Genomic DNA, 21,530 nt, shown 5'->3' on the forward strand with positions numbered 1-21,530 from the left:
CCAGCTGCGCCACTGTGTGCATGTGCTTCAACTTCACATACTTCAAAAAGGAGCCGCATTTCTTTCCACAAATCCCTTCTGCTGGATGAGCAGGTCTGAATATTTTCCTGGTCAAAGAATTCATTCTAGAGATTGTGAAGCCTTGCTTTATGAAAGCACAGTATAGCTAAGCCCAATGCACACCGCTCACCATGACACTATCACACAGTGTAAAGCTTAGCAAGCACTGCTCAGAATTGCTTCTTGTGACATGGCGATTTCTTTTCTCCTCCTGAACTCAGTTGGTGAAATTGCTACTTACAAGAAAAGGCTTTCTGCTCATTGATCTGGAAGGCTGCTCAGTGAAGGAAAATGTCATTAAAAATCTGCCCTGCTCAGGTCAAACTCCTAAGTGTTAGAATGAAGAAAGACTCACAGCAGCTCAAGAATAGCCATTTAAATTTTACATGAACCATCACTGCTTGCTGCTTCTAAAATGAGATTTTATAACCTGATTAGCATTTTCAATATCAAACAATATTTCCCTCTGATAGATTCATTTGAAACAATGGCAATATTCTCACCATATGGATGGTCTGAATTTCAATGAGGAAGATAGATTTTGGTGTCATTTTGTCAGTTCTACTGTACAGTCAAAACAGTAAACTGTGAAACAACTTGACAAATGCTTACACCAAGATTACTGGCTATCAGCCAGGGCTTATATTTGCCACAGCAGGTGCCTAAATGAATACAGAGAATACAAGTCATTTATACAAAATGTCAGATGATTTCTATTATAACACTTACTGCAAAATAACAGACTTGCATTTATACACCACCTCTTACAGTCTTAGGTTATCAAAGTACTTTGCAGTGATGAAGTCATGAAGTCATAGAGTTATACAGCATGGAAACAGGCCTTTTGGCCCAATTCATCCATGCCAACCAAGATGTCTATTTAAGCTAGTCCCATTTGCCTGTGTTTGGCCCATATCCCTCTAAACCTTTTCTATCCACGTACCTGTAATCGTTGTAATTGTATCAGCCCCTATAGCTTCCTCTGGTAGCTTGTTCCATATATCCACCATCCTCTCTGTGAACAATTTGCCCCTTTGTTCCCTTTTAAATCTTTCCCCTCTCACCTTATATCTATGCCCTCTAATTTGAGACTCCTCTGCCCTGGGAAAAAGACTGTGACTGTTGACTTTATCCAGGCCCCTCATGATTCTATAAACCTCCATAAGGTCAGCCCTCAGCCTCCTATGCTCCAGGGAGAAAAGTCCCAGCCTGTCCAGCATCCCTTTACAACTAAAACCCTCCAGTCCTGGTAAGTGCAGTCACAGTTGTAATGCAGGAATGCAGTAGCCACTTTATGAGTTGCCACATATCACTTGAGCTTTAAATATTGGTGCAGCCATCAGGAATGCATCCCCCTATTCTGCTCTGATAAGATACCTTTCCCATCCACCTGAGAGGGAAGAACAGGCTTTGGTTTAATGTCCCACACAAAAGATCCCTGGGAACTACTTTGAGGAAGAGTTGGAGAGTCATCCGTGATGTTGTGGCTGGCATTTATCCCCCGAACAACATCACAAAAACATTCTATTCAGTCACAACCACACTGAGCGTGTGGGATCCTGCTGCATGCAAATTAGTTATTTGTTTCTTACACTGAAACAGTGACAGTACTTCAAAACTACTTTAATTGGTTTTATAATAATCCAAGGCTATGAAAAGAACAATACAAAAATAGAACATAGAATAATTCAGGACAGGAACAGGCCCTTTGGCCCATGAGGTCTGTGCTGAACACAATGTCAAATTAAACTAAGTCTCTTCTGCCTGGTCATGATAAATATGCATATAATTGTAATGTCGATATTGAAGAAGGAAAGAGTCAGCATTATGCTAGTTCTAATTCAGGAGGCCTTTCTCCAGTTTTCCATTGGTGTATGGCAATGACCTGGAGTACTGAGGAGAAAAGAGGGTTCTTACTGGCCTAAGGGCAGGATTACACTTACTCAGGCACCCCTGCTCACTATTTCTATTTTCAACACATCTGAAATATGTTTAAAAACAGAACAGTCATATTGAGCATCCACAGGACTGTCTACTATTTCTCAGTTGGTTAATATATTTTAATATTGACATAAATGCCTGCATTTGTTTACCACCAAATATTTTAGTTCTATTGTTATTCCTCACAATTAGTTCCAATGCCAGAAGAGAGACACATTGGAGTTATTATTCAGCATTTTAAAATGAAATTTTACATTGTGCAAAAATACCAAGTTGATCCAAGGCACAAGCATCACAAAGTACTCAGCAATGTTAGTATTTGGATTATTCTTCAGCAAGGGTAGTGCTTACACACCCATTCAACAGATGGTGCCATGGGTTATAACAGCACTTGCTCAGAAACTGATTCATTCTGCACATTCATGTTGTTTCAAACTGGATCAAAAATCAGGTTGGCTAAAGCAAGCACTGAGCAGCAAGTTAATGCAGTGCAACAAAGCACAAGCAATTTGATTCAACCCTCCTCTCCTGAATTCCCTGTAATGTGGTCATGGAAAGTTCACTGAATCAACCACACAATTTGAATGTGACAGAAGAAAGATAGATGTTAGAAATGAAAAAAAATTAGATTTACTTATGCTTCATGACCTGTCATTTCATTTATTCTGAGACATTATAATGTTTGTACAGCAGGTTTCTTGGCAAATAAGGTGCAACTGATAACTAAAATTCTGGGGCAGAAATCCATGTTAATTGCCAGTGTTATATTTTAGATGGTATACATGGACAATAAATGATCCACAAACCAGGATCATTTTTTAAAAATTGTTTCATGACAGACAATTATTGATTATTGCTACCCAGCCCAACTATAGTTTACATTGCAAAGTTTAATATAAACAAAGGTGCACCATATCAATGTCAAACGGGACTTTTACATATGTCATTTTTAGGTATGGCTACAAGTAATTCATCAACTGGGGGCTTACAATGGAGATCTCCTGCATGACATGTCAATGTGGCATATTCTGAGAAGTGTGAGATGGTGTCACTCACCATTTACTGTGACGTATACCCAGCTGCCATTGTGGAATGTGTCGTATTGCTGGTCCAACATAAGCACCTTACATTCATACCATCCCTGGTCCTCTGAGCGAAGCTGGTCAATTCGCAATGAAGCCTTGTCATATAAACTGGCCCGACCTACAAAACCAAAATTAAGAACAGTACACATTAATAGTAGAAATTCAGGAATTCTGAGCCCCATAAATTGATACAAGTTAGTCCTGAGTGTTACAGTCACACAGAAGTAAGACAAAACTATAAAACTAATCTCAATGGCAATGTTGGACATTCTGAGACCAAATACAGAGACGCAGGAACCTAATAACAAACTCTCTAATGCAGCACTTACAAGATCTCAGCCCAAATGTATAAAGGCACCCCATACTGCACAAATGTGACTATTTGGAATCAAATTTCTATTCATTGAAATCTAATTTCTATTCATTTTCTGTGTTCAGTGGGAACACAGGCTCTGGCCTGAGTACTATTAAACCAGACCATTAGGGTTTACTTATGAAATTTTGCTCACCAAACACAGCTGTCAAATCTTATTCTGATATTCCCTTTAATAGTCATCAACAGGAATAAAGTCAAAATGTGGCACCACTCGGTGGCCCGAAAGTGAACCTTGACCTTATTCAATGAGCAGTCCTCGAATGTGTTTTGCTACACAACAACTTTAAAACTCAATAGCTCTAAGTATGATAGTCGTAACAAAGAATTCAGATCACTTGTCCCCAATGTGCATGGGAATCTGGTTATCCAATCAATAGCCCAGAATTTCTTTCCAATGGTGAGTTGCTTGTGCAAACCACTGACCTCACAATAAGTATGAGATTACCTTTTGTGGATCTATCAGGGGCACTTCTTACAAAGTGCCAGCTCTTTCCTCAATAGTGAGATCCTGTGCAACAATGGAGCCTTGTGTGTAAATGCCATAAGATGGTGGTGGCTGGTTTACAGAACAAGCCTTGACCAATGAAACAGTTGAATAAAACATTACCAGCTGGCTAAACAATGCTGCCTGGCTTAGTTGGCTGTAGAACCTGTCAAAAATGTTGCATGTTTTTGAATGTCTGACTCAGAAACATTAAGGTTTTAAAAACTATTGGGGAAGTTCTTTTGTTTGATGCCAAAACTAATGCCAGGACTTACTTGAGTATCCCTACAGTTAGCTTGGTCTTCAACACAGGCATCAGTACAGGAGAGCAGTGGCATCTTGACTCCTCATGGGGTCTAATGTGGCATTGTCCACTTCCACAGGTTTCTGGCTCTCAGGCTATGGCACCTGCCTGCTGAACCTGTACCAGGTTAAACCTAAAATGCTTACAGCAGTCCCCATTCAAATCAATGGGAGACATTCACGACCTGGAGAGAGATGAATAAGTAATAAAGCAAAATCTATTTAAGTTAGTCTTAAATATTTTAGTGCATTTTAGATTTTTAAGTGTAAATAAAATTTTAGTGCTCTTAGGTTTTTTAAATGCAAAGAAAATTGATTTTTCTTTTACATGTTCCAAATGTCACAGACTTCCTGTGAATGTTAAAAACATTATAACCTTTCAATTGCACAAGCACACTGATAATTTTGACAGCTCATCACTCTGGGCTGGAGAGCTACCAGCTGTTAAAGCCGTTCTGTGGGAGCAGCAGGTTTCTTGCTCTGAGGTTACACACAACCACAATGAAGTGCTGGGGACCGGGCTCCAGTGGAAGACCACACCAGGGCCCAACCTGGAACAAACAGCGGCAGGCAAAGGCCAGTGATTTTAGGACATCAGAAGATTTTCTCCATTAAAAATGATCCGTAAAGATTTTTAAAAATTAAAACTAAATTCAAAATGCTCAGAAACACTTCAGAATGATCAGGGGAAGGTATATAACCAAACTATGATGTAATCCTTGTCTTAGTCCTCACAGCCATTCCTCCGCATTTGAATGAATGAAGATGTTGCTGTTCTTAAGTGAGACTGACTATATCATCATATTTCACCTATGGATAAACTTCAGACCACATATCCATAGTATCTCTAAAACCACCTATTTCCACCTCTGTAGCATGCCCAGCTCTACTTCTGCCTCAGCTGTCCTGCTTCTGAAACCTCATCCAGATCTTTGTTGGCTGGTGGGGGCAACCAGTTATAACGTTGAAGATTAAAAGGACATCTTACAGCAGGTAGAGCACTGTAACTAATGTTAAAGCAGGACTTAAATCTGCAAATTAAGACCCGTTTCAGAGTTCTCACGGGATTTATATGATGGGCAGAATATTGTTCAAGTTTTCTTCAGCAACAAAGAATACCTGCAAGGTGAGTAATTCGCTGTTTAATTATTTTTAAGTACAGTTGATGGTTACAGGACCAGGGCTTCTGTGGAAGCTGACTTGAGATAAAAGCCCATCCATGACTCTTGCTCTTCAGAGTCCACCTCTTCTCTCCAACCAATAAAGAGCAGCTGTCAATTATCAACCATTTTCTTATTCGTGCCAAAAATATGATCATTGCAAATAATGACAATACACCACTGTGCCTCTGCATTAGCTGAGCTTTCAGTGCCAGGCATGCTAAAGGCAGATCTTGGATGGCTCTTTCAGTTATGCTAATTGTACCTGGCAGCTGCGTCATGGACTTCAATTTGATAAACTATACCCTCTGTGCCAACAATTTATACATATGCTGCCAACTTCGTCTATTTCTACTTCTGGAAGAAAAAATAATAATGCCTATGAACAATAACATTTATTATTACTTGGATGGGATTTCCCCAGTTCATCAGATATGACTGCTTATAAATTCATTTCTAAATTAAACCTTAGCTGCAGTTAAAAAAAAGTTAATGATGAAGCGGCCTCAACATGTACTGGAAAAATAATCCAGGGAATAAAACATTCCGATTGTCTTACAATCATGAGACCCAAGAGTTGGCACTGCAGTAAATCATCAAACGTAATTTCACAAGTTAATTTCCTTGCAACCTCTATTGCTGGGAAGAAAAGGAGAAGAGAAACAATGCCACAAGCAATTGTAATCTCCCTTCCCAATCAGGCTTCAGTCCCTTCCTAAGAAGATAAGAAGAAGATAAGATTTCTTTATTAGTCACATGTACATCAAAACACAGAGTGAAATGCATCTTTTGCATAGAGTGTTCTGGAGGCAGCCTGCAAGTGTCGCCATGCTTCCGGCGCCAACATAGCATGCCCACCACTTCCTAACCCGTACACCTTTAGAATGTGGGAGGAAACCGGAGCACCCAGAGGAAACCCATGCAGGCACGGGGAGAACGTACAAACTCCCTACAGGCAGCGGCCAGAATGGAACCCGGGTCTCTTGCGCTGTAATAGTGTCACGCTAACCGCTACACTACCGTGCCTGCCCATCCTTCATCACTGCTAGGTCAAAATCTGACAACTCCTTAGGAACCACCATTGACGGAACAGTGGCCATACACGAACAATAGAATTTCTAGAGGAGGTTCCATCATCTTGTCAGGACAGCCACCAATATGTGGCATAGTGGTGCAGCTGGTAGTCCTGCTGCCTCACAGCTCCAATGACCCAGTTTCTGTCAGGATCTCCTGTGCTGCCTGTGTGGAGTTCTCCCTGTGATTGTGTGGGCTTCCCCCGGGTACTCCAGTTTCCAAACACACCCCAAACACCTGTGGATTGGTAGGTTAATTGACCACTATAATTTGCCCCTAGTAAAGGTGGGTGGTAGAATCTGAGGGGAGTTGATGGGAACATTGGGAGAATAAAATGAGATTAGTATTGGATTAGTGTAAATGTGTGCCTGATGGCCAGCATGGACTTGGTGGGCTGAAGGGCCTGTTTCCGTGCTGTATGACACCATGACTCTGTGACTCAATGAACGATAAATGTAATTCCAAGAATCAACCTAAAAAACTGATTTATTGAAGCTTCTGTAATGTCTGTGTGGTAGTTGCTGCATACTAGAGAAATAACAGGGTAGAGCTATCGTATCTTTTGTGCAAGGTAGTGAACTTTATTGATTTTAAATAAAATTCCTAAAAAATATATACAGAAAATACATTTGGTACACATATTTCTGTGCATTCATTGAACCATCAAATCAGTGCATACTCTTACAATGTATCAATGCCACTTGCGTTTCCTTTGTAAACGATACATCCTTGAAGTGCTTGAGAAGACCTCCACCCTCAGTGTCCAATGGTGCAGGACCTAGACTCTGGTCCTTCCCCACAACCTTTAGAGTGGCTACACCAAGTTTCAGTGCATCCCTCAGCATGTTCTCCTGCGCCCTGGAATGTGTCAGCTGGCAGCATTTGCTTACGGACATGTCCTTATACTGGTATTCCAACAAGCTTTGGGCAGACCATAATACATCTTTTGCTGAGTTGTTGATTTTCCTGCAGCAGTTGAGGTTTGTCGTAGCATACGTCCCAGGGAACAACTGGAGATCACAGAATTCTCTATTACACAGCTGCACAGGACAAACCTTGTCAAGGACCCTCTTACAGAAGGGAGCAAACTTTCTATTTTTATTTCAAAAATAGACTTTATTCACAATAAAAAATATACACAGAGGAAGAAACAGTGCAAAAACAAAACCTTAACATTCATGGTCATTTCATTCAGTAGTGTGAACTTTAAAGAAAAACACAAACATCGCACCACCGCCACTCACGTGGCTCCCTGAGGTGATACCCCTTTCAACCTATGGCAGCTTCCGATAAAACAAAGTCTTGCCACACGGAATATTCAGATTTTAAAGGTCCACACATACCCATGCACTCTGCATTAGAGTTAAGGTAATAAGTGATTATAAAAGTTTGTCACATGTTTTTGCAGCTGTGGACATTTCAGAGCATGGAAGTATTCTAAACTTGACTATCTAAGCTATTAAGTAGGCTGGTCATTCAGAAAAGGGAAGCGAGCAGGAAGGTATATTCTACATATCCACAAAAAAATCTGCATAAACAGGGCCAGCAGTTATGTATCTCTTCAACCAATCATATTAAAGAATTATAACTAATTCACCGAGCTAAACTAGGAATACAGTAGAATATTTGCTGCAATATGAAATCCTTATACAGAGAGACAGAGAGAAAAAGTGAAAGAAAACATTGGATTTTATGATTTTTAAACAATGATAATTAAAATCTGAAGAGGGTTTATGCTGTAAAAGTTAAATTTTCAGTGCCAGCGAGATTGATTGATGGTTATAATTTTTCAGGTCATTAAAAATTCACTGACATTTTATTTGATAAGCTATAACCCTTCCTGGCATATTTAGTGGGTATCTAGTAGGACATTCTGTAACATGATGCACTTCACATGACTGAATGCCAAATCCCTCTGTGAAGCAACAGTTCTGGACACCCAAGCCATCATCATCTTCCCAGTTTTCACTTACATATGTGCACTTTCAAATATCGGAATTTTCTGTCCTACTTATTTTCCTCTCCTTTTTAAGTATCGTCTCAGGGTTAAGGATCCCCTCCTTTTGCTCCAGTTCTGTGGGTTCTGAGGTAGCTGCTGGTGCCAATATGGGACGTACAGACTCTGCCACAACTAGGACAGCAGGTGTCGATGGGCTGAACAGTCGAATAGTTTGAGAGACAATGTTCTCTTTCTGTTGCTTATGTTGGGCTTCCGTGTGCTTCCAAAGAACAGTCTTAAGGTTCTCAATGTTACCCGAATGCTCCTGGGCCAGGGATTTCCAGGAGTCAGCGGGGAAGTTACACTTTACCAAGCAGGTTTTGAAAACACCTTTGAATCACTTTTTTCTCTCAGACTGGAAACCTCTTGGCATGATGCTCAGAGTAGAATGCCAGTCTTGGCAATCTGGTGCTGGGCATGTAAGTGGTGTAGCCTGGCCATCAAAACTGCCTGAGTGTATCAACAGCCCCGAAGCTGGGGATACTGGGAAGGACACTGATGTTAACTTGCTTATTCTACCAATGGATTTGCCAGACCGGTGGTATCTCTCCAGGTACCTGCTACAGTAATGCATGCCACTGAAGCCTTTGGGAGGGAGGGTGTTCCCATAAAACCATGATTGTTCAAGATGGAGATAGAGTATTTGTGAGGCAGCCATTCAATACCAGTTGTGAGGTCTTGATTTTCAAACACTCTTTTGTTCAGATGGGCAAAGGCTGTGCTGGTGCACTGAACGCAATGGTGACTTTCATCATTGATGCCTTCTTTTGTCAAGAGATGGCTCCCAAGATGCAAGTTGCCTGTTAAAACTTGGTTTCTATTTATTCTATAATATCCATGAGCACAGTCAGCCACAGCATTATAATCAACGTAGAACCAGAAATGCTACTGCAAATACATTCTAGGATGAAATGATCTGTCTGTTATATTTGGAACCAATAGACAATTCTCATCAAAGACCGCAGCTGTTATGGAGAGGATTGGTAAAGGACATTATTGTAATGAGGAATCTCAACCAAATGATAGACAATTTTTTTTTGCCAAATATAAAACCACAGTGAATTGTCTGTTTGTTTCTTTCTTTCAGATATAATTCATGCTCAATGCTCGCGTGCTCTTTGAAGAATTGTAGCCTGAGTAACATCACTTGCAATAGTTCAAAATAATACTTCAACAAGTGTTCCTATCTGCTCCAATGAACAAAACACAAATATCAAATAACATAAGGCTGATAGGATTCAAATGTGATATCCTGAGACTGCTTGTGCGAGTGTCATTGAAGCCTGGACTAGTACAGGAGGCAGCCATTCAAGCCTGCATCAACTTTCCCAAGAAGTAATCTAGTTTGAACAACTTCTTCATTGGAGTCAAAGAGTTATATATCACAGAGACAGGCCCTTTGGCCCACCGAATCTACACCAACAATCAAGCACCCATTTACACAAGTCCTAGTTTATTCTCCCCACATTCTCATCAATTCCCCCTTAATATACCACTCACTAAGGGCAATTTACAGTGGCCAATTAATCTACTGAATCAGCACCTCTTTGGGATGTCAAAGGAAACCAGATCACCCGGGGGAAATTCACGCAGTCACAGCGAGAACTCGCAAACTCCAAACCAACAGCCACTGGATGTCAGGATTGAAGTTGGGTCACTGGCACTGTGAGGCAGCGTCTCCACCAGCCGTACCATTGTTTGCTCATTATTTCCCCATATCCTGGCAATTCTTTTTGGCCAAATATTTACACAATTTGCTTTCCAAGGTTACTATTGAATTTACATACAGAACCCCATCAGAATGCACATTCCAAATCCTAACATAACATTACCTCTGGTTCTTCTGTCAGTTGTCTTAAAGCTGTGTCCTTTCTCTTTATTCTCTCACCCTTCAAGACTCTAAGCACCCATATCAAATCTCCTATTTGCTTTCTCAGCCTTGTGGAGAAGCACACAAGGTTCTTCAGTCCAGCGCACTATAGGGTACAAATCCTCGAGTGGAACCGATCCGGTAAATCTCTTCTGAACCCTTTCCAAAGTCTTCAGCTCCTTTCTAAAGTCTGGTAACCAGAATTGGAATCAATACTCCAACTGGGGCTGAACCAAAGTTTATTGAAACAACAGCAACCTGCATTTATATAAAAGCTCTTTACAGGGGTGTTTTCAACCAAAAAGGCCTGAGGATGTCAGATGAGTCTCTCACCACAGGATATCCAGCCTCTAACTTGCTCTTGTAGCCATAGTATTTATGTGGCTGTCCAGCTGAGCTTCTAGTCAGTGGTGACCCCCAGGACATTGATGGTGGAGTCTCAGCAGTGCTAGTGCCAAGGAAGTCCAGAATTCCCTCTGCTTTACTAACTACATTATTAAGCTTCTCTGCTACTCCATTTGCGCACAAACACACAAGATTTCCGTTTTTACCTCTCCTTGAAACCTGCACACTTAATTTAAATTGGTTTATTATTGTCACTTGTACCTAGGTACAGTGAGAAACTTCTCTTGCATACTGTTCATACAGATCAACTCATTACAACAGTGCCTTGAGGTAGTACAAGGTAAAACAATAACAGAGTGCAGAATAAAGTGTTATAGTTACAGAGAAAGTGCAGTGTAGGTAGACGATAAGGTGCAAGGTCATAACAAGGTAGATTTTGAGGTCAAGGGTCCATCTTATTGTACTAGGGAACCGTTCAATAGTCTTATAACAGCGGCATAGAAGCTGTCCTTGAGCCTGGTGGTACATGCTTTCAGGCTTTTGTATCTTCTACCTGATGGGAGGGGGGAGAAGAGAGAATGTCCAGGGTGGGTGGAGTCTTTGATTATGCCGGCTGCTTTACCGAGGCAGCGAGAAGTGTAGACAGAGTCCATGGAGGGGAGGCTGGTTTCCGTGATGTGCTGAGCTGTGTCCACAACTCTCTGCAGTTTCTTACAGTCTCGCGCAGAGCAGTTGCCATACCAAGCCATGATGCATCCAGATAGGATGCTTTCCATGGTGCATCAAAAAAAAATTGGTGAGGGTCAATAGGGGCATGTTTCTTGGTGAGGGTCAATGAGGCAAATTTCTTTAGCCTCCTGAGGAAGTAGATGCGCTGGTGTGCTTTCTTGGCTGTGGCGTCTATGTGGTTGGACCAAGACAGGCTATTGGTAATGTTCACTCCTAGGAACTCCGAGGAATTTATATTTCTCCCTTTGTTCATCCTATCAAAATATATCACTAACAAACCAGACTTGAAGTATTGTGCTCAGTTCTGGTTGCTCAGCTATGTGAAGGATGTAGAAAACATTCATGAGGACATTACTGGAACCGGAGGGCTTATGTTATAAGGAGAGGCTGGATAGCTGGGACTTTATTCCTTGGAGCATAATAGCTGAAGGGTGACCTTATAGAGGTATATAAAATCATGAGTGGGTGCAGATAAGGTGAATTGTCACCGTCTTCTTCCTAGGATAGGGGAGTCTAAAACTAGAGGACATAGATTTAAGGTGAGAGAGGAAAGATTTAAAAGGGAGCTGAGAGGCAACTTTTTCCATACAGAAGGTAGTGGGTATATGGAACGAGCAGCCAGAGGAAGTGGTCGAGGCAGGTACAATTGCAACACTTAAGAGGCATTTGGATAGGTACATGTAGGGGAGGGGGTTGGAGGGGTATGGGCCAAACACGGGCAACTGGGACTAGCAGGGAAGATGCTGTGGTCATCAAGAACCAGTTAGGCCGAAGGGCCTATTTCTGTGCTATATTACTCTACGACCTTCACTGTACTTATGATTAGAGATCACTCAAAATTAATATCTTGTAATATGTTATAGCTGGCTTTCTATGGATGTCAGTTAATTGGTATAACCTATTATTGCTACCTAATCTGTTTTCTCAGCCTCAATTATTGTTTGTTGTTTGTGATAGATTGTGCTATTAAACTAGAGACTGAGTAGGAAGCCATTTCCTTTTTCAGAGGCAATTCTTGTTTAGGGCCCTCTAGCCATGATATTAAATCACTCAATTATACCTTTCCTCCAAAAGAAATTTGAGAGTTCAAAGTAACTTTTATTTCTGTCATTCAAAACAGGATAGAGAAGCAATTTACAAACAACAATTGAGACCAATGTAAGATGAATTACCAGATCCCTACCAACCATTTTATGTTAACAGACAGAATCAAGGTTGCACCCCATTCTTCAGCTGAACATAAAATATTTCTGGGACATTTTTTGAAGAAAAATGATGTAGCCAAAAGTCATTGCTTGGCTACTGTCAGATAAAACAGACTATCTGTTGACCCAGTTCATTTTGTGCTTGTGGGATCCGACTGTGTTAGGACTGGCTGCCATTTTTACCAAATAAAAACAAAGGCTAACTCTCAAAAGTCATTAATTGACAATGAAGTGTTTTAGACCATGTCACGTGAACAATCTAAGATAAAGCTTTCTTTCTCCCAATGTTCCCAAAGCCAATAAAAAGATTTCTAACAAAACATAGGAAAAATGAAAATTAGAAGTGCGTCTTAGAAAGACAGAATAGGATTCAGAAACACACCAAAAGAGCAAGGAAAATCTATATCAGAGATGTATATAGAATCCATCCAATACCAACCTTTAAACCAAAAGTAAATCAAGGATTGCTGACAATGTGATGTTTTGAACATGGTGCCAGCTGGCGAGTTTTTGCTTCCATGTTAAAGTTTATTTGTTCCATTTATGGTCACCATGTGGGTTCTGACACTTCCTCTGTGCATGAAAGTTAGTGCACAACAGGTTGGGAGTGCAACAGAACTGGTTAAGAGGCACTTGTTAAGTGTCAGTCCAACATGAGATGATGCCACTCAAATGGAAATGCTGGTACAATGATTGAGAAAGCTTTCTTGACAACCATGCTATTTTTAGATCTACAAAATAATTTCCATTTTTATTGAAGATGTATCCAGACAGATTCCCATTACAGTCATCACTCAGTAAAGGAGGAGCAATGGGAGTTAATTAAACAAGATGATTAAATTCAGTCATGCGTTAACTACAGCTCAACAATGAACTATGTAAAAATGGCCTTACAATACCAAGCCAGCAGTTTTAATCTTATAAAACATTTAAAATAGCTAAAGGAATGGATGATATCATTGAATGCCATTTTTTCACATTCTCACATGGTTCCCCACTTTAACTTGAGTCTAAAGGCTTCTTGTCAAATATCTTAACTGATAAAATCAATTGTGTCCCTTCTATAGCAACAGGGTCACATGTAAGTTTATATAAACTCTCACTATTACAACATTAAGTGCCATTCAGAGTTAGGGAGGATATTTCTCCCTTTACAATTGCTGGTAACTGCTTGTGAGATTTGGTTCCACTCACTGTCACAGCAGACAAATGCCATGATGTCAGCGATGATTATAATATCGCTTTTGAACTGTGAAGCTGACAAGACTGAGGACTGTATTCAAGCTGTAAATTTTGCTGCTGCCAAAATTTGCTGCGGAGGATATCCTAGGCCTTCGAGATGAATCAATAAATGGCCACTTGAGTCAAGTTAAAGTCTTGTCAGATTTAGTACGCAGATTTCCATTCATCTTGCACATCAGTTCAGGCAGCTGATAAAAATACAGCTGATGTCATGCTGCTGTACATGCTCCAGCTAGGGGTATTTCTTCAATGAGAGGAAGAGTACATGATACTGAAGGATACATTAACCTATTCCAGATCCAGTTCTCACCAGCCACTGCATGAGTTTCCTCTTCAACCTCACTACCAGCATAATTTGGGTGGAGCAAACATCTTATGTGTGATCGCTGTTACATCGTAGGGACAGATCAGTTGCTCGACAGTTGTCAGCATCACACCTTATACCAATGGATATTGAAAGGTCCCTATGGGTTAACATGAACTAGCAGGTTTATCTTAATGTTACAGGTTAGTAACTACCTCTCAAAGTACTTCTGAAATACTGATGAAAAACATGATGATGCTGGAGGAACTCAGCAGGCCAGGCAGCATCCGTGGAGAAAAGCAGGCGGTCAACGTTTCGGGTCAGGACCCTTCTTCAGGACTGAAGATAGGAAAAGGGGAAGCCCAGTATATAGGAGGGAAAAGCAGAGCAGTGATAGGTGGACAAAAGAGGGGAGGCGGGGTGGGCACAGGGTGGTGATAGGTAGATGCAGGTAAGAGAGAGTGATAGACAGGAGCAGGGGAGGTGCAGAGAGCAGATTGACCGGGGGATGGGTCAAAGGCAAGGAGAGAAAGGAAAAAAAAGGTAGAAAAAAAAGAGGCTAGGAAAGGGAAGAAGGGAAGCATGGTGGGGGAGGGATGGTGTGGGGAAGGGGGATGGGGATTACTTAAGGCGGGAGAATTTAATATTCATGCCGTTAGGCTGCAAGGTTTCAAGATGGAAAGTGAGGTGCTGTTCCGTGCTGACCTGAAACATTGACCGTCTGCTTTTCTCCATGAATGCTGCCTGGCCTGCTGAGTTCCTCCAGCATCATGATGTTTTAAATCTAGATTCCAGCATCTGCAGTCCTTTGTTTCTCTACTTCTGAAGTATTATTAATTTTAACAAAATGCTTACTGGGAGCAAGGTGGAAATGCCCTGAAAGCAGAAACTAGGCTTGCAATGTGCCTGCCTGATCTGATGCACACAAGTCTCCAAAATGTATGCTGACGAACCAAGGGAGCTTAGAGTCCAGTCAACATTAATGCTCTGTTGATTGTTGTAGTGGCTCAGCAGGGGGGGGGGGGGGGGCAATTTCATGACTGACTTACCCCACTTAAAGTTAGCTTGCAATATTTGAGGCTAGCTCATAGTTCTTGAAGGGAAGGTGCACCTGATGGTGGGAGTCATAGTGGATGTGATTCTGACTTGCCAAAATACACAGGAGAAGGTGGGCTCCATGATGTTTCTGTACTGCACAAGAGAGCCTGGCGGAGGGAATGGAGAGGTGTCCAATAATTGCAGGAGGCCAGGAGGCCAGGAGGCCCTCCAAACACAAGAGGTAGTGGGCGGTCACAGAAGTCAAGCCTCAGCACCGAGATGCAATGCCTTTCAGAGTTAGGTCAGGTCAATGTGAGTTAAGCATTTTCAAATGTCATATACTACCAAATGCACCTTTAACCTCCGCCCCTGCCCAATGTATCAGAGCCGCATCACTCACTGTACCATTCTATTGTTCTGCGCTCATCGCTGTATTTATTGTTGTAGTTATTATTACCATGTGTACCAGAGCCATATCACTCACTCCCCAACCACATCGTCCAAGCTGAAATCTTCATGTTCACATGCTACACCTCATGCTCGCACTCAATCCTGCTCCAAGACCCATACCCACATCTTATAGTGTGTATACAGGACCAGCTAATCAAGCTTCACAGTATATCGACCACATGTTGTGTGACATACAATAACATACTTCCCTCTCTCTTGTAGAAAAAAGTGGCCCCCAACAGGAGGCACCAGCAGCTAACTAGTGTGGGATAGGCAAGAGGAGAGAGTAGTCATGGCCATTATGGAATGCATAGCGAAGGTGAACCTTGAACCATTGACAATATCTAATCTTTCTATTCACATCCTACAGTCTCTTTGAATCCATTAGCTGCAGGTGCTGTAAGTTCTCCCCCTCCAACCACCATAATACCCTTGTGCCTCTCTCCTTCCAAGCAGCCACAAAGTCCAATTTAGCAAAGATGGAAGAGCGAGAAGAGAATGGAGAGGAAGAAACACCATCACTTGATTTGACACTCCCAGCCACCAAAGGATCCAGTAGTTTCCCACAGGTTACTTGACAACCTGCATAGCCTAGAGGCAGGATTTGCAAGTGGTGAGTCACCAGATGGGCTCAGGCAGATTGCGTCTAGGGCTGGACAAGTGCTGAAAAGGAGAGTGCTTGTGCCACTTCTCTGGAGGGTAAGGTCACATACAGGTTCTCCTGGATAGTATTTCGATGAGACAACCTATAGTAGGCTGATAGGTACATGGTACATCAGCAGGCCTGCCAGATAATTCTACTTCAATGTTAAGGAGCATGCAAGAGTCCAAAACTACCCTATCATAGAACTTTGCTGGGAGCCCATTCATTTTACCATGGAAGGGGAGTGCGTTGATGCAGTCTACATGGACTTTAATCAGGCATTGACAAAATCCCACATGGGAGACTGGTCCAAAAGGCTTTAGATGTAGACACCAGACATTACTTGTTTCTGTTTATGCTCCAACTGAAGATGACACAAATCCCTTTTCCAATATGGTAGCTGGAACAAATGTGTGCACATTCTTTGGTCACCATAACAGAACCAATTTGACACTTGTGGTACCTAAATGGCAGACAGAAGAGAAATAAAGATTGCAGCTATTCGGTCTAAAATTGCCACAGAGAAAAATTGTTCTCATTATTCTTGCTGCAACATACAAGAGTAAATTAATTTTAAATAACTTGTAAACCGCTAGTCTTCTGTTTTATATAAAATGGAACACAGTGAATATATGCAACCCAAGGCAAATGAAAGTTGGTTACTGACAGATATTTTTTCTGAAACAATGATTGCTGATCATATTTTCAGCTGCTACAACTTAGATCATTAACATATTTTGATAGTTTCATTGTGGTGCAGTGAATTTTTAGTCAGTATGTGATTAATGATATAGTTCAACGACTAGTAAGTTGTAAATCAAGGTCAATGCATCATCCAAAGGTAAACGAGGATAAAAATGTTCATGTACTCTCTCCTAACTGCATGAAATGGATTGAACAGAATGCCCATGGAAGGCTGCAGATTGAGGGTGACACTATTACTGTGGTAAACAGGCATTTATGTAAGAGAGTGTATTTTTCTTCAGTTATAATAAAGTTATGCAGTTATAATAAAGAACCACAGTTCCCAGTAGGCAATGCAAGGGGTCACATGGGGGAACAGGAGGTGGCTGTACAAAGAGAGGGAAAGCAAGCAGTCTGGTGTTGGTTAATAAAATGTTCAGATGTTAGACCCACGCGAAGTTTGTCTCTTAATGAAGAACAAACATAACAGTGGAGTGTTAAAGAAACAATAAAACAGTGTTTGGAGACACAGGAAACTGCAGATGCTGGAATCTGAAGCAAAAAGCAACTCAGCAGGTCAGGCAGCATCAATGGAGGGAAATGGACAGTCGACATTTCAGGTCGAGACCCTTCATCTGGACTGAAAGATGGATTTATTGCTCATCATTAATTGCCTTTGAACTGAGTGACTTGCCATAACAGTTCAGAAAGGCCCACACTGATGTGGATCCAGAGTCACAAATAGATCAGATTGGGTGAAGAAAGTGATTTTTCTTCCTGAAAGGACAATAGTGAGCCAATGCTTTTATAGTCACCAATACAGATACTAATTGTTTTTAGTTTCCATATTATTGAATGAACCAGCTTTTTAACAAAAATACCGGATGCCGTGTGTGATTTGGACTCGTATCTCCAGAAGTCCTGAATGGTAACCCAGTAACCAAGTCACTGCTCCATCATCATCAGTTACATCCATAGCAGCTGGACCAAGGTGTGGTGCCAGCAGCAAGAGTGTAACATCCTTAGTGCATAATGAGAAACATTCATTCAAAATACAAATATAGAATTGATTGAGAAGAAGTCAAACAATGAAATTTTAGGAGCTCGTGGTGAAAGGACTGTAGGGGAAAAAATAAGGTCATATACTGTATGCATGTGATGTTACTTAGCTGCCAAGTTGGGGCTGTGATTCAGATTCAGATTAGTCCAGATTTGTTTACTGTCATATGCAGGAGGGTGCAATGAAATTCCTTGCTCGCATGAAGCTCACAGAGTAAACAGCAAACATGGTAATAATAAATGCAACAATAAAAGCAGCAAGTGCAAAACAATAAAATGGTGTAAAGATAGTAATGCAGGCTGAAGTAGTGCAAAATTTCAGCTTCAATGTTCAAGTACTCAGTGTCTGGAAATTGTTTTCAAATAAATTCTAAAACATTTGACAGAATGGTCTCTTAATAAAGAAATATATCCTAAAATCTTTCTTCATTCACCTACAGGAGGAAATAATCTTGCCTTGCCTCACTGTCAAAATTCTATGATCATGATAAATGTTACTCATGAAAAAATATTGCAAAAACATTATAACCTGTTTAATCAGATCCAATTATGGAAGCAGGAGTTAGAACGAGAAACACCGATCTCCTTAACATACATATCTTCCACATTAATGATATGGACTTTGCATTTCAGTGCATAGTTTCCAAATGTCACAGAACCTGGAGGCATTGTGAACTATGAGGATAGTAATAGACTTCAAGGAAATATAGACAGACTGCTGGAAGAGGAGGATAGACGGAAGATGAAAGCTAATGCTGAGAAATGTTAAGTGTTACATTTTGGTTGGAAGAATGAAAAGATGCATTATAAATTATAGGGTACATTAGCAACATTTAAAAGCCATCTAGATAAGTACATGGATAGGAGAGGTTCAGATGGCAATGGGGTAAATGCGAGCTGATGGGACAAACTCACTGGACAACACAGTCAGCATGGACAAGTTGGGCTGAAGGGCCTGTTTCCACACTGTATGACTCTATGACAAAATTCAAAAAGGATTACAAGACAGAATAATCTGGGGTACCTGTGCGTGGTTTGTTGAAAGTAGCAGGCTAGGTTGAGAAAATAGGCATACACGGTAGTGTAGCGGTTAGCGTAACGCTTTACAGAACCAGCGACCCGAGTTCAATTCCTGCCACTATCTGTAAGGAGCTTGTACGTTCTCCCTGTGTCTTGGTGGGTTTCCTCCAGGTGCTCCAGTTTTCTCCTACTTTCCAAAGACATGTGGGTTAGGAAGTTGTGGGCATCCTATGTTGGCGCCGGAAGCGTGGCGACACTTGCAAGCTGCCCCCAGAACACTCTAAGCAAAAGATGTATTTCACTGTGTGCTTCGATGTACATGTGACTAATAAAGATATATTATCTTATCTTATAAATAGCACAAAAGTTCCTGGGCTTTAGAATATAAGAGCAAGACAGTCACAATGAACCTTGAAACACTGATTTGGCCAAAATGAAGTCTCTAATTCTACACATCACACTTTAACAAGGATGCAAAGGCTCTGGAGAGAGTTCAGAAGTTTTATCAAATGATTCCAGAAAAGACAGATTCTGGTTATGTGGATAGACTGAAGAAGCTGTTCTCCTTAGGACAGAAGAGATTGGAAGGAGATCTCACAGATATGTTTGATATATCTCATAGCTATATGAATAGCATAGTCAGAATAGATATAGAAAAACTGTTCCCATTGGCAGAGGGGTCAAGAACCGAAAGACATAGAATGAAGGTGATTGTCAAAAGGAACAAAAAATGACACAGGGAATATTCTTTTTACACAGCAAGTGGTTCGGGTTTGGAATGCAATGTCATGGGTAGTAGTGGAGGCAGATTCAAATATCGTGTTCTATGGGACCTGTATAAGTATCGGAAAGGAAGGATTCACATGGGTATGGGACTAGCTAGATTGTTCTTACGTGGAGCTGGCACAGAATAGATGGGCCAAAGCCCTCTTCCATGCTGTTCCCACTCTCTATTTCTGATCTATGAATATCTCCTGCTTGGGACTGAAAGCACTGTGTTATAGACTTGTGACAAATGCCATTACAACATTATCAGTGCGAGCTCCAGGCACAATGGGGTCTTCCAAGTCCAATATCCAGTGTGGCATTAATCCATCAGAGTACATCACAGTTACCAATGTACTTATTTATTTATTTACAGGATAAGGACATTGCTGCCAATGCCAGGATTGATTCTCCATCCCATAAATGCTGCTAAAGTAAGGAAGCAGTTAAGAGTCAACCACCTTAATGTGGATTTAGAGTCATAGAGAATGGACCTTCGACCCATGGAGTCTACGCCAACCATCAAGCACCCATCTCACTACTCCTACACTAATCCGATTCTATTTTCTTCACATTCCCATCAACCCCCCCTCCCCACCCCCCCAGATTACAGTAGCCAATTAACCTACCACCCATTTGGATCGATATAAAAGACAGATGATGTAAGGGTGACAGATTTCCTTCCTTGAATAACATTAATGAACAGTTGGGAAGTACCTGGGTCATGGGTTGAACTGGATTGTTCTTGCCTAGATCTGGTAGAGATTTGACTGGGAAAATTTCCTCCTTCTGTGCAAATAAAAAATCTTTAATTCTGTAAGGAAAATCAGGACTTCTGAAAATACATGTTTTCTTTTATTCTTTTAAATTCTGCTTCAGAATATATGGAAGGATTTAAGGTACAGCATGCTAACTATTTGAAGATTCACAATTCTTTCCAGCACCCTGCCACATATCTGTAACTCATATCAAATTCTGAATAGTTGAATCAAGGCCATGATAAGCAGCAATGGAAAATATTAATGTATTTTCATAGTTCCCTCCAGTTATGGAATGGATCAGGATGTTTCCAGTAAATTCTATTATATACAAATTCTGAGCCAAATCTAACATTTCCTGGCAAAATAACCTACACAAACTCAGCTGCACCATTGTAATCTGGATATGTCACAATCACCAGAATTTGGTCAAGCAAGGTCAGAGGTCTGACCTTTTTTTAAGCTCTATTAGTTGACCATTGGGAGCCCAGACTGTTTTGGAACATTACATGGCAAATGCATTAACAAAGTGAGAACCTTTATTCTCAGTAGCTGGTTGTTGGTAAAGTGCACCCCTCAGTTCAGTTTACCCAAACAGGACAAAGATGAATTAGCTCTTGAGGAGAAAAAAATGGTATTATTTTGTTGAAAAGTTAATTTCTGTTTAATTGCCGCTGTTCATGTCATTTCTGGTTCTTAATTACATCATGATATTCACTGAGTTGACACATCCAGCAGGAAGCTGGCTCTATGTTGCAGGGTGTGAACTGCCACCAGTTTCTCACTCCGTGAGCTGCTGAATAATGAATGTCCTCATTTCATAAACAACTATGTCTCTTCAGAAAAAAAGAGTGCTATGATTTTGACCAAAGTTTTCTACCATGTGTAGGATGGGCTATTATGTTTCCTCCTGTGCTCTAAGCCAACGAAATGAAT

At 41.0% G+C, this 21,530-nt stretch overlaps 1 protein-coding gene across 1 annotated transcript in view; it reads right to left on the minus strand.

Moving 5' to 3' along the window:
* The window catches only part of LOC127583746 (protein turtle homolog B-like), a 553,788-nt gene that overhangs the window by 304,816 nt on the left and 227,442 nt on the right, over window positions 1–21,530 (minus strand). Inside the window, 1 exon segment of the mRNA XM_052040046.1 lies at window positions 3,058–3,204. Within this exon segment, the coding sequence (XP_051896006.1) occupies window positions 3,058–3,204 (147 nt within the window).

The sequence above is a fragment of the Pristis pectinata genome, chromosome 27, assembly GCF_009764475.1.
Source record: "Pristis pectinata isolate sPriPec2 chromosome 27, sPriPec2.1.pri, whole genome shotgun sequence".
Lineage (NCBI taxonomy): Eukaryota > Metazoa > Chordata > Chondrichthyes > Rhinopristiformes > Pristidae > Pristis > Pristis pectinata.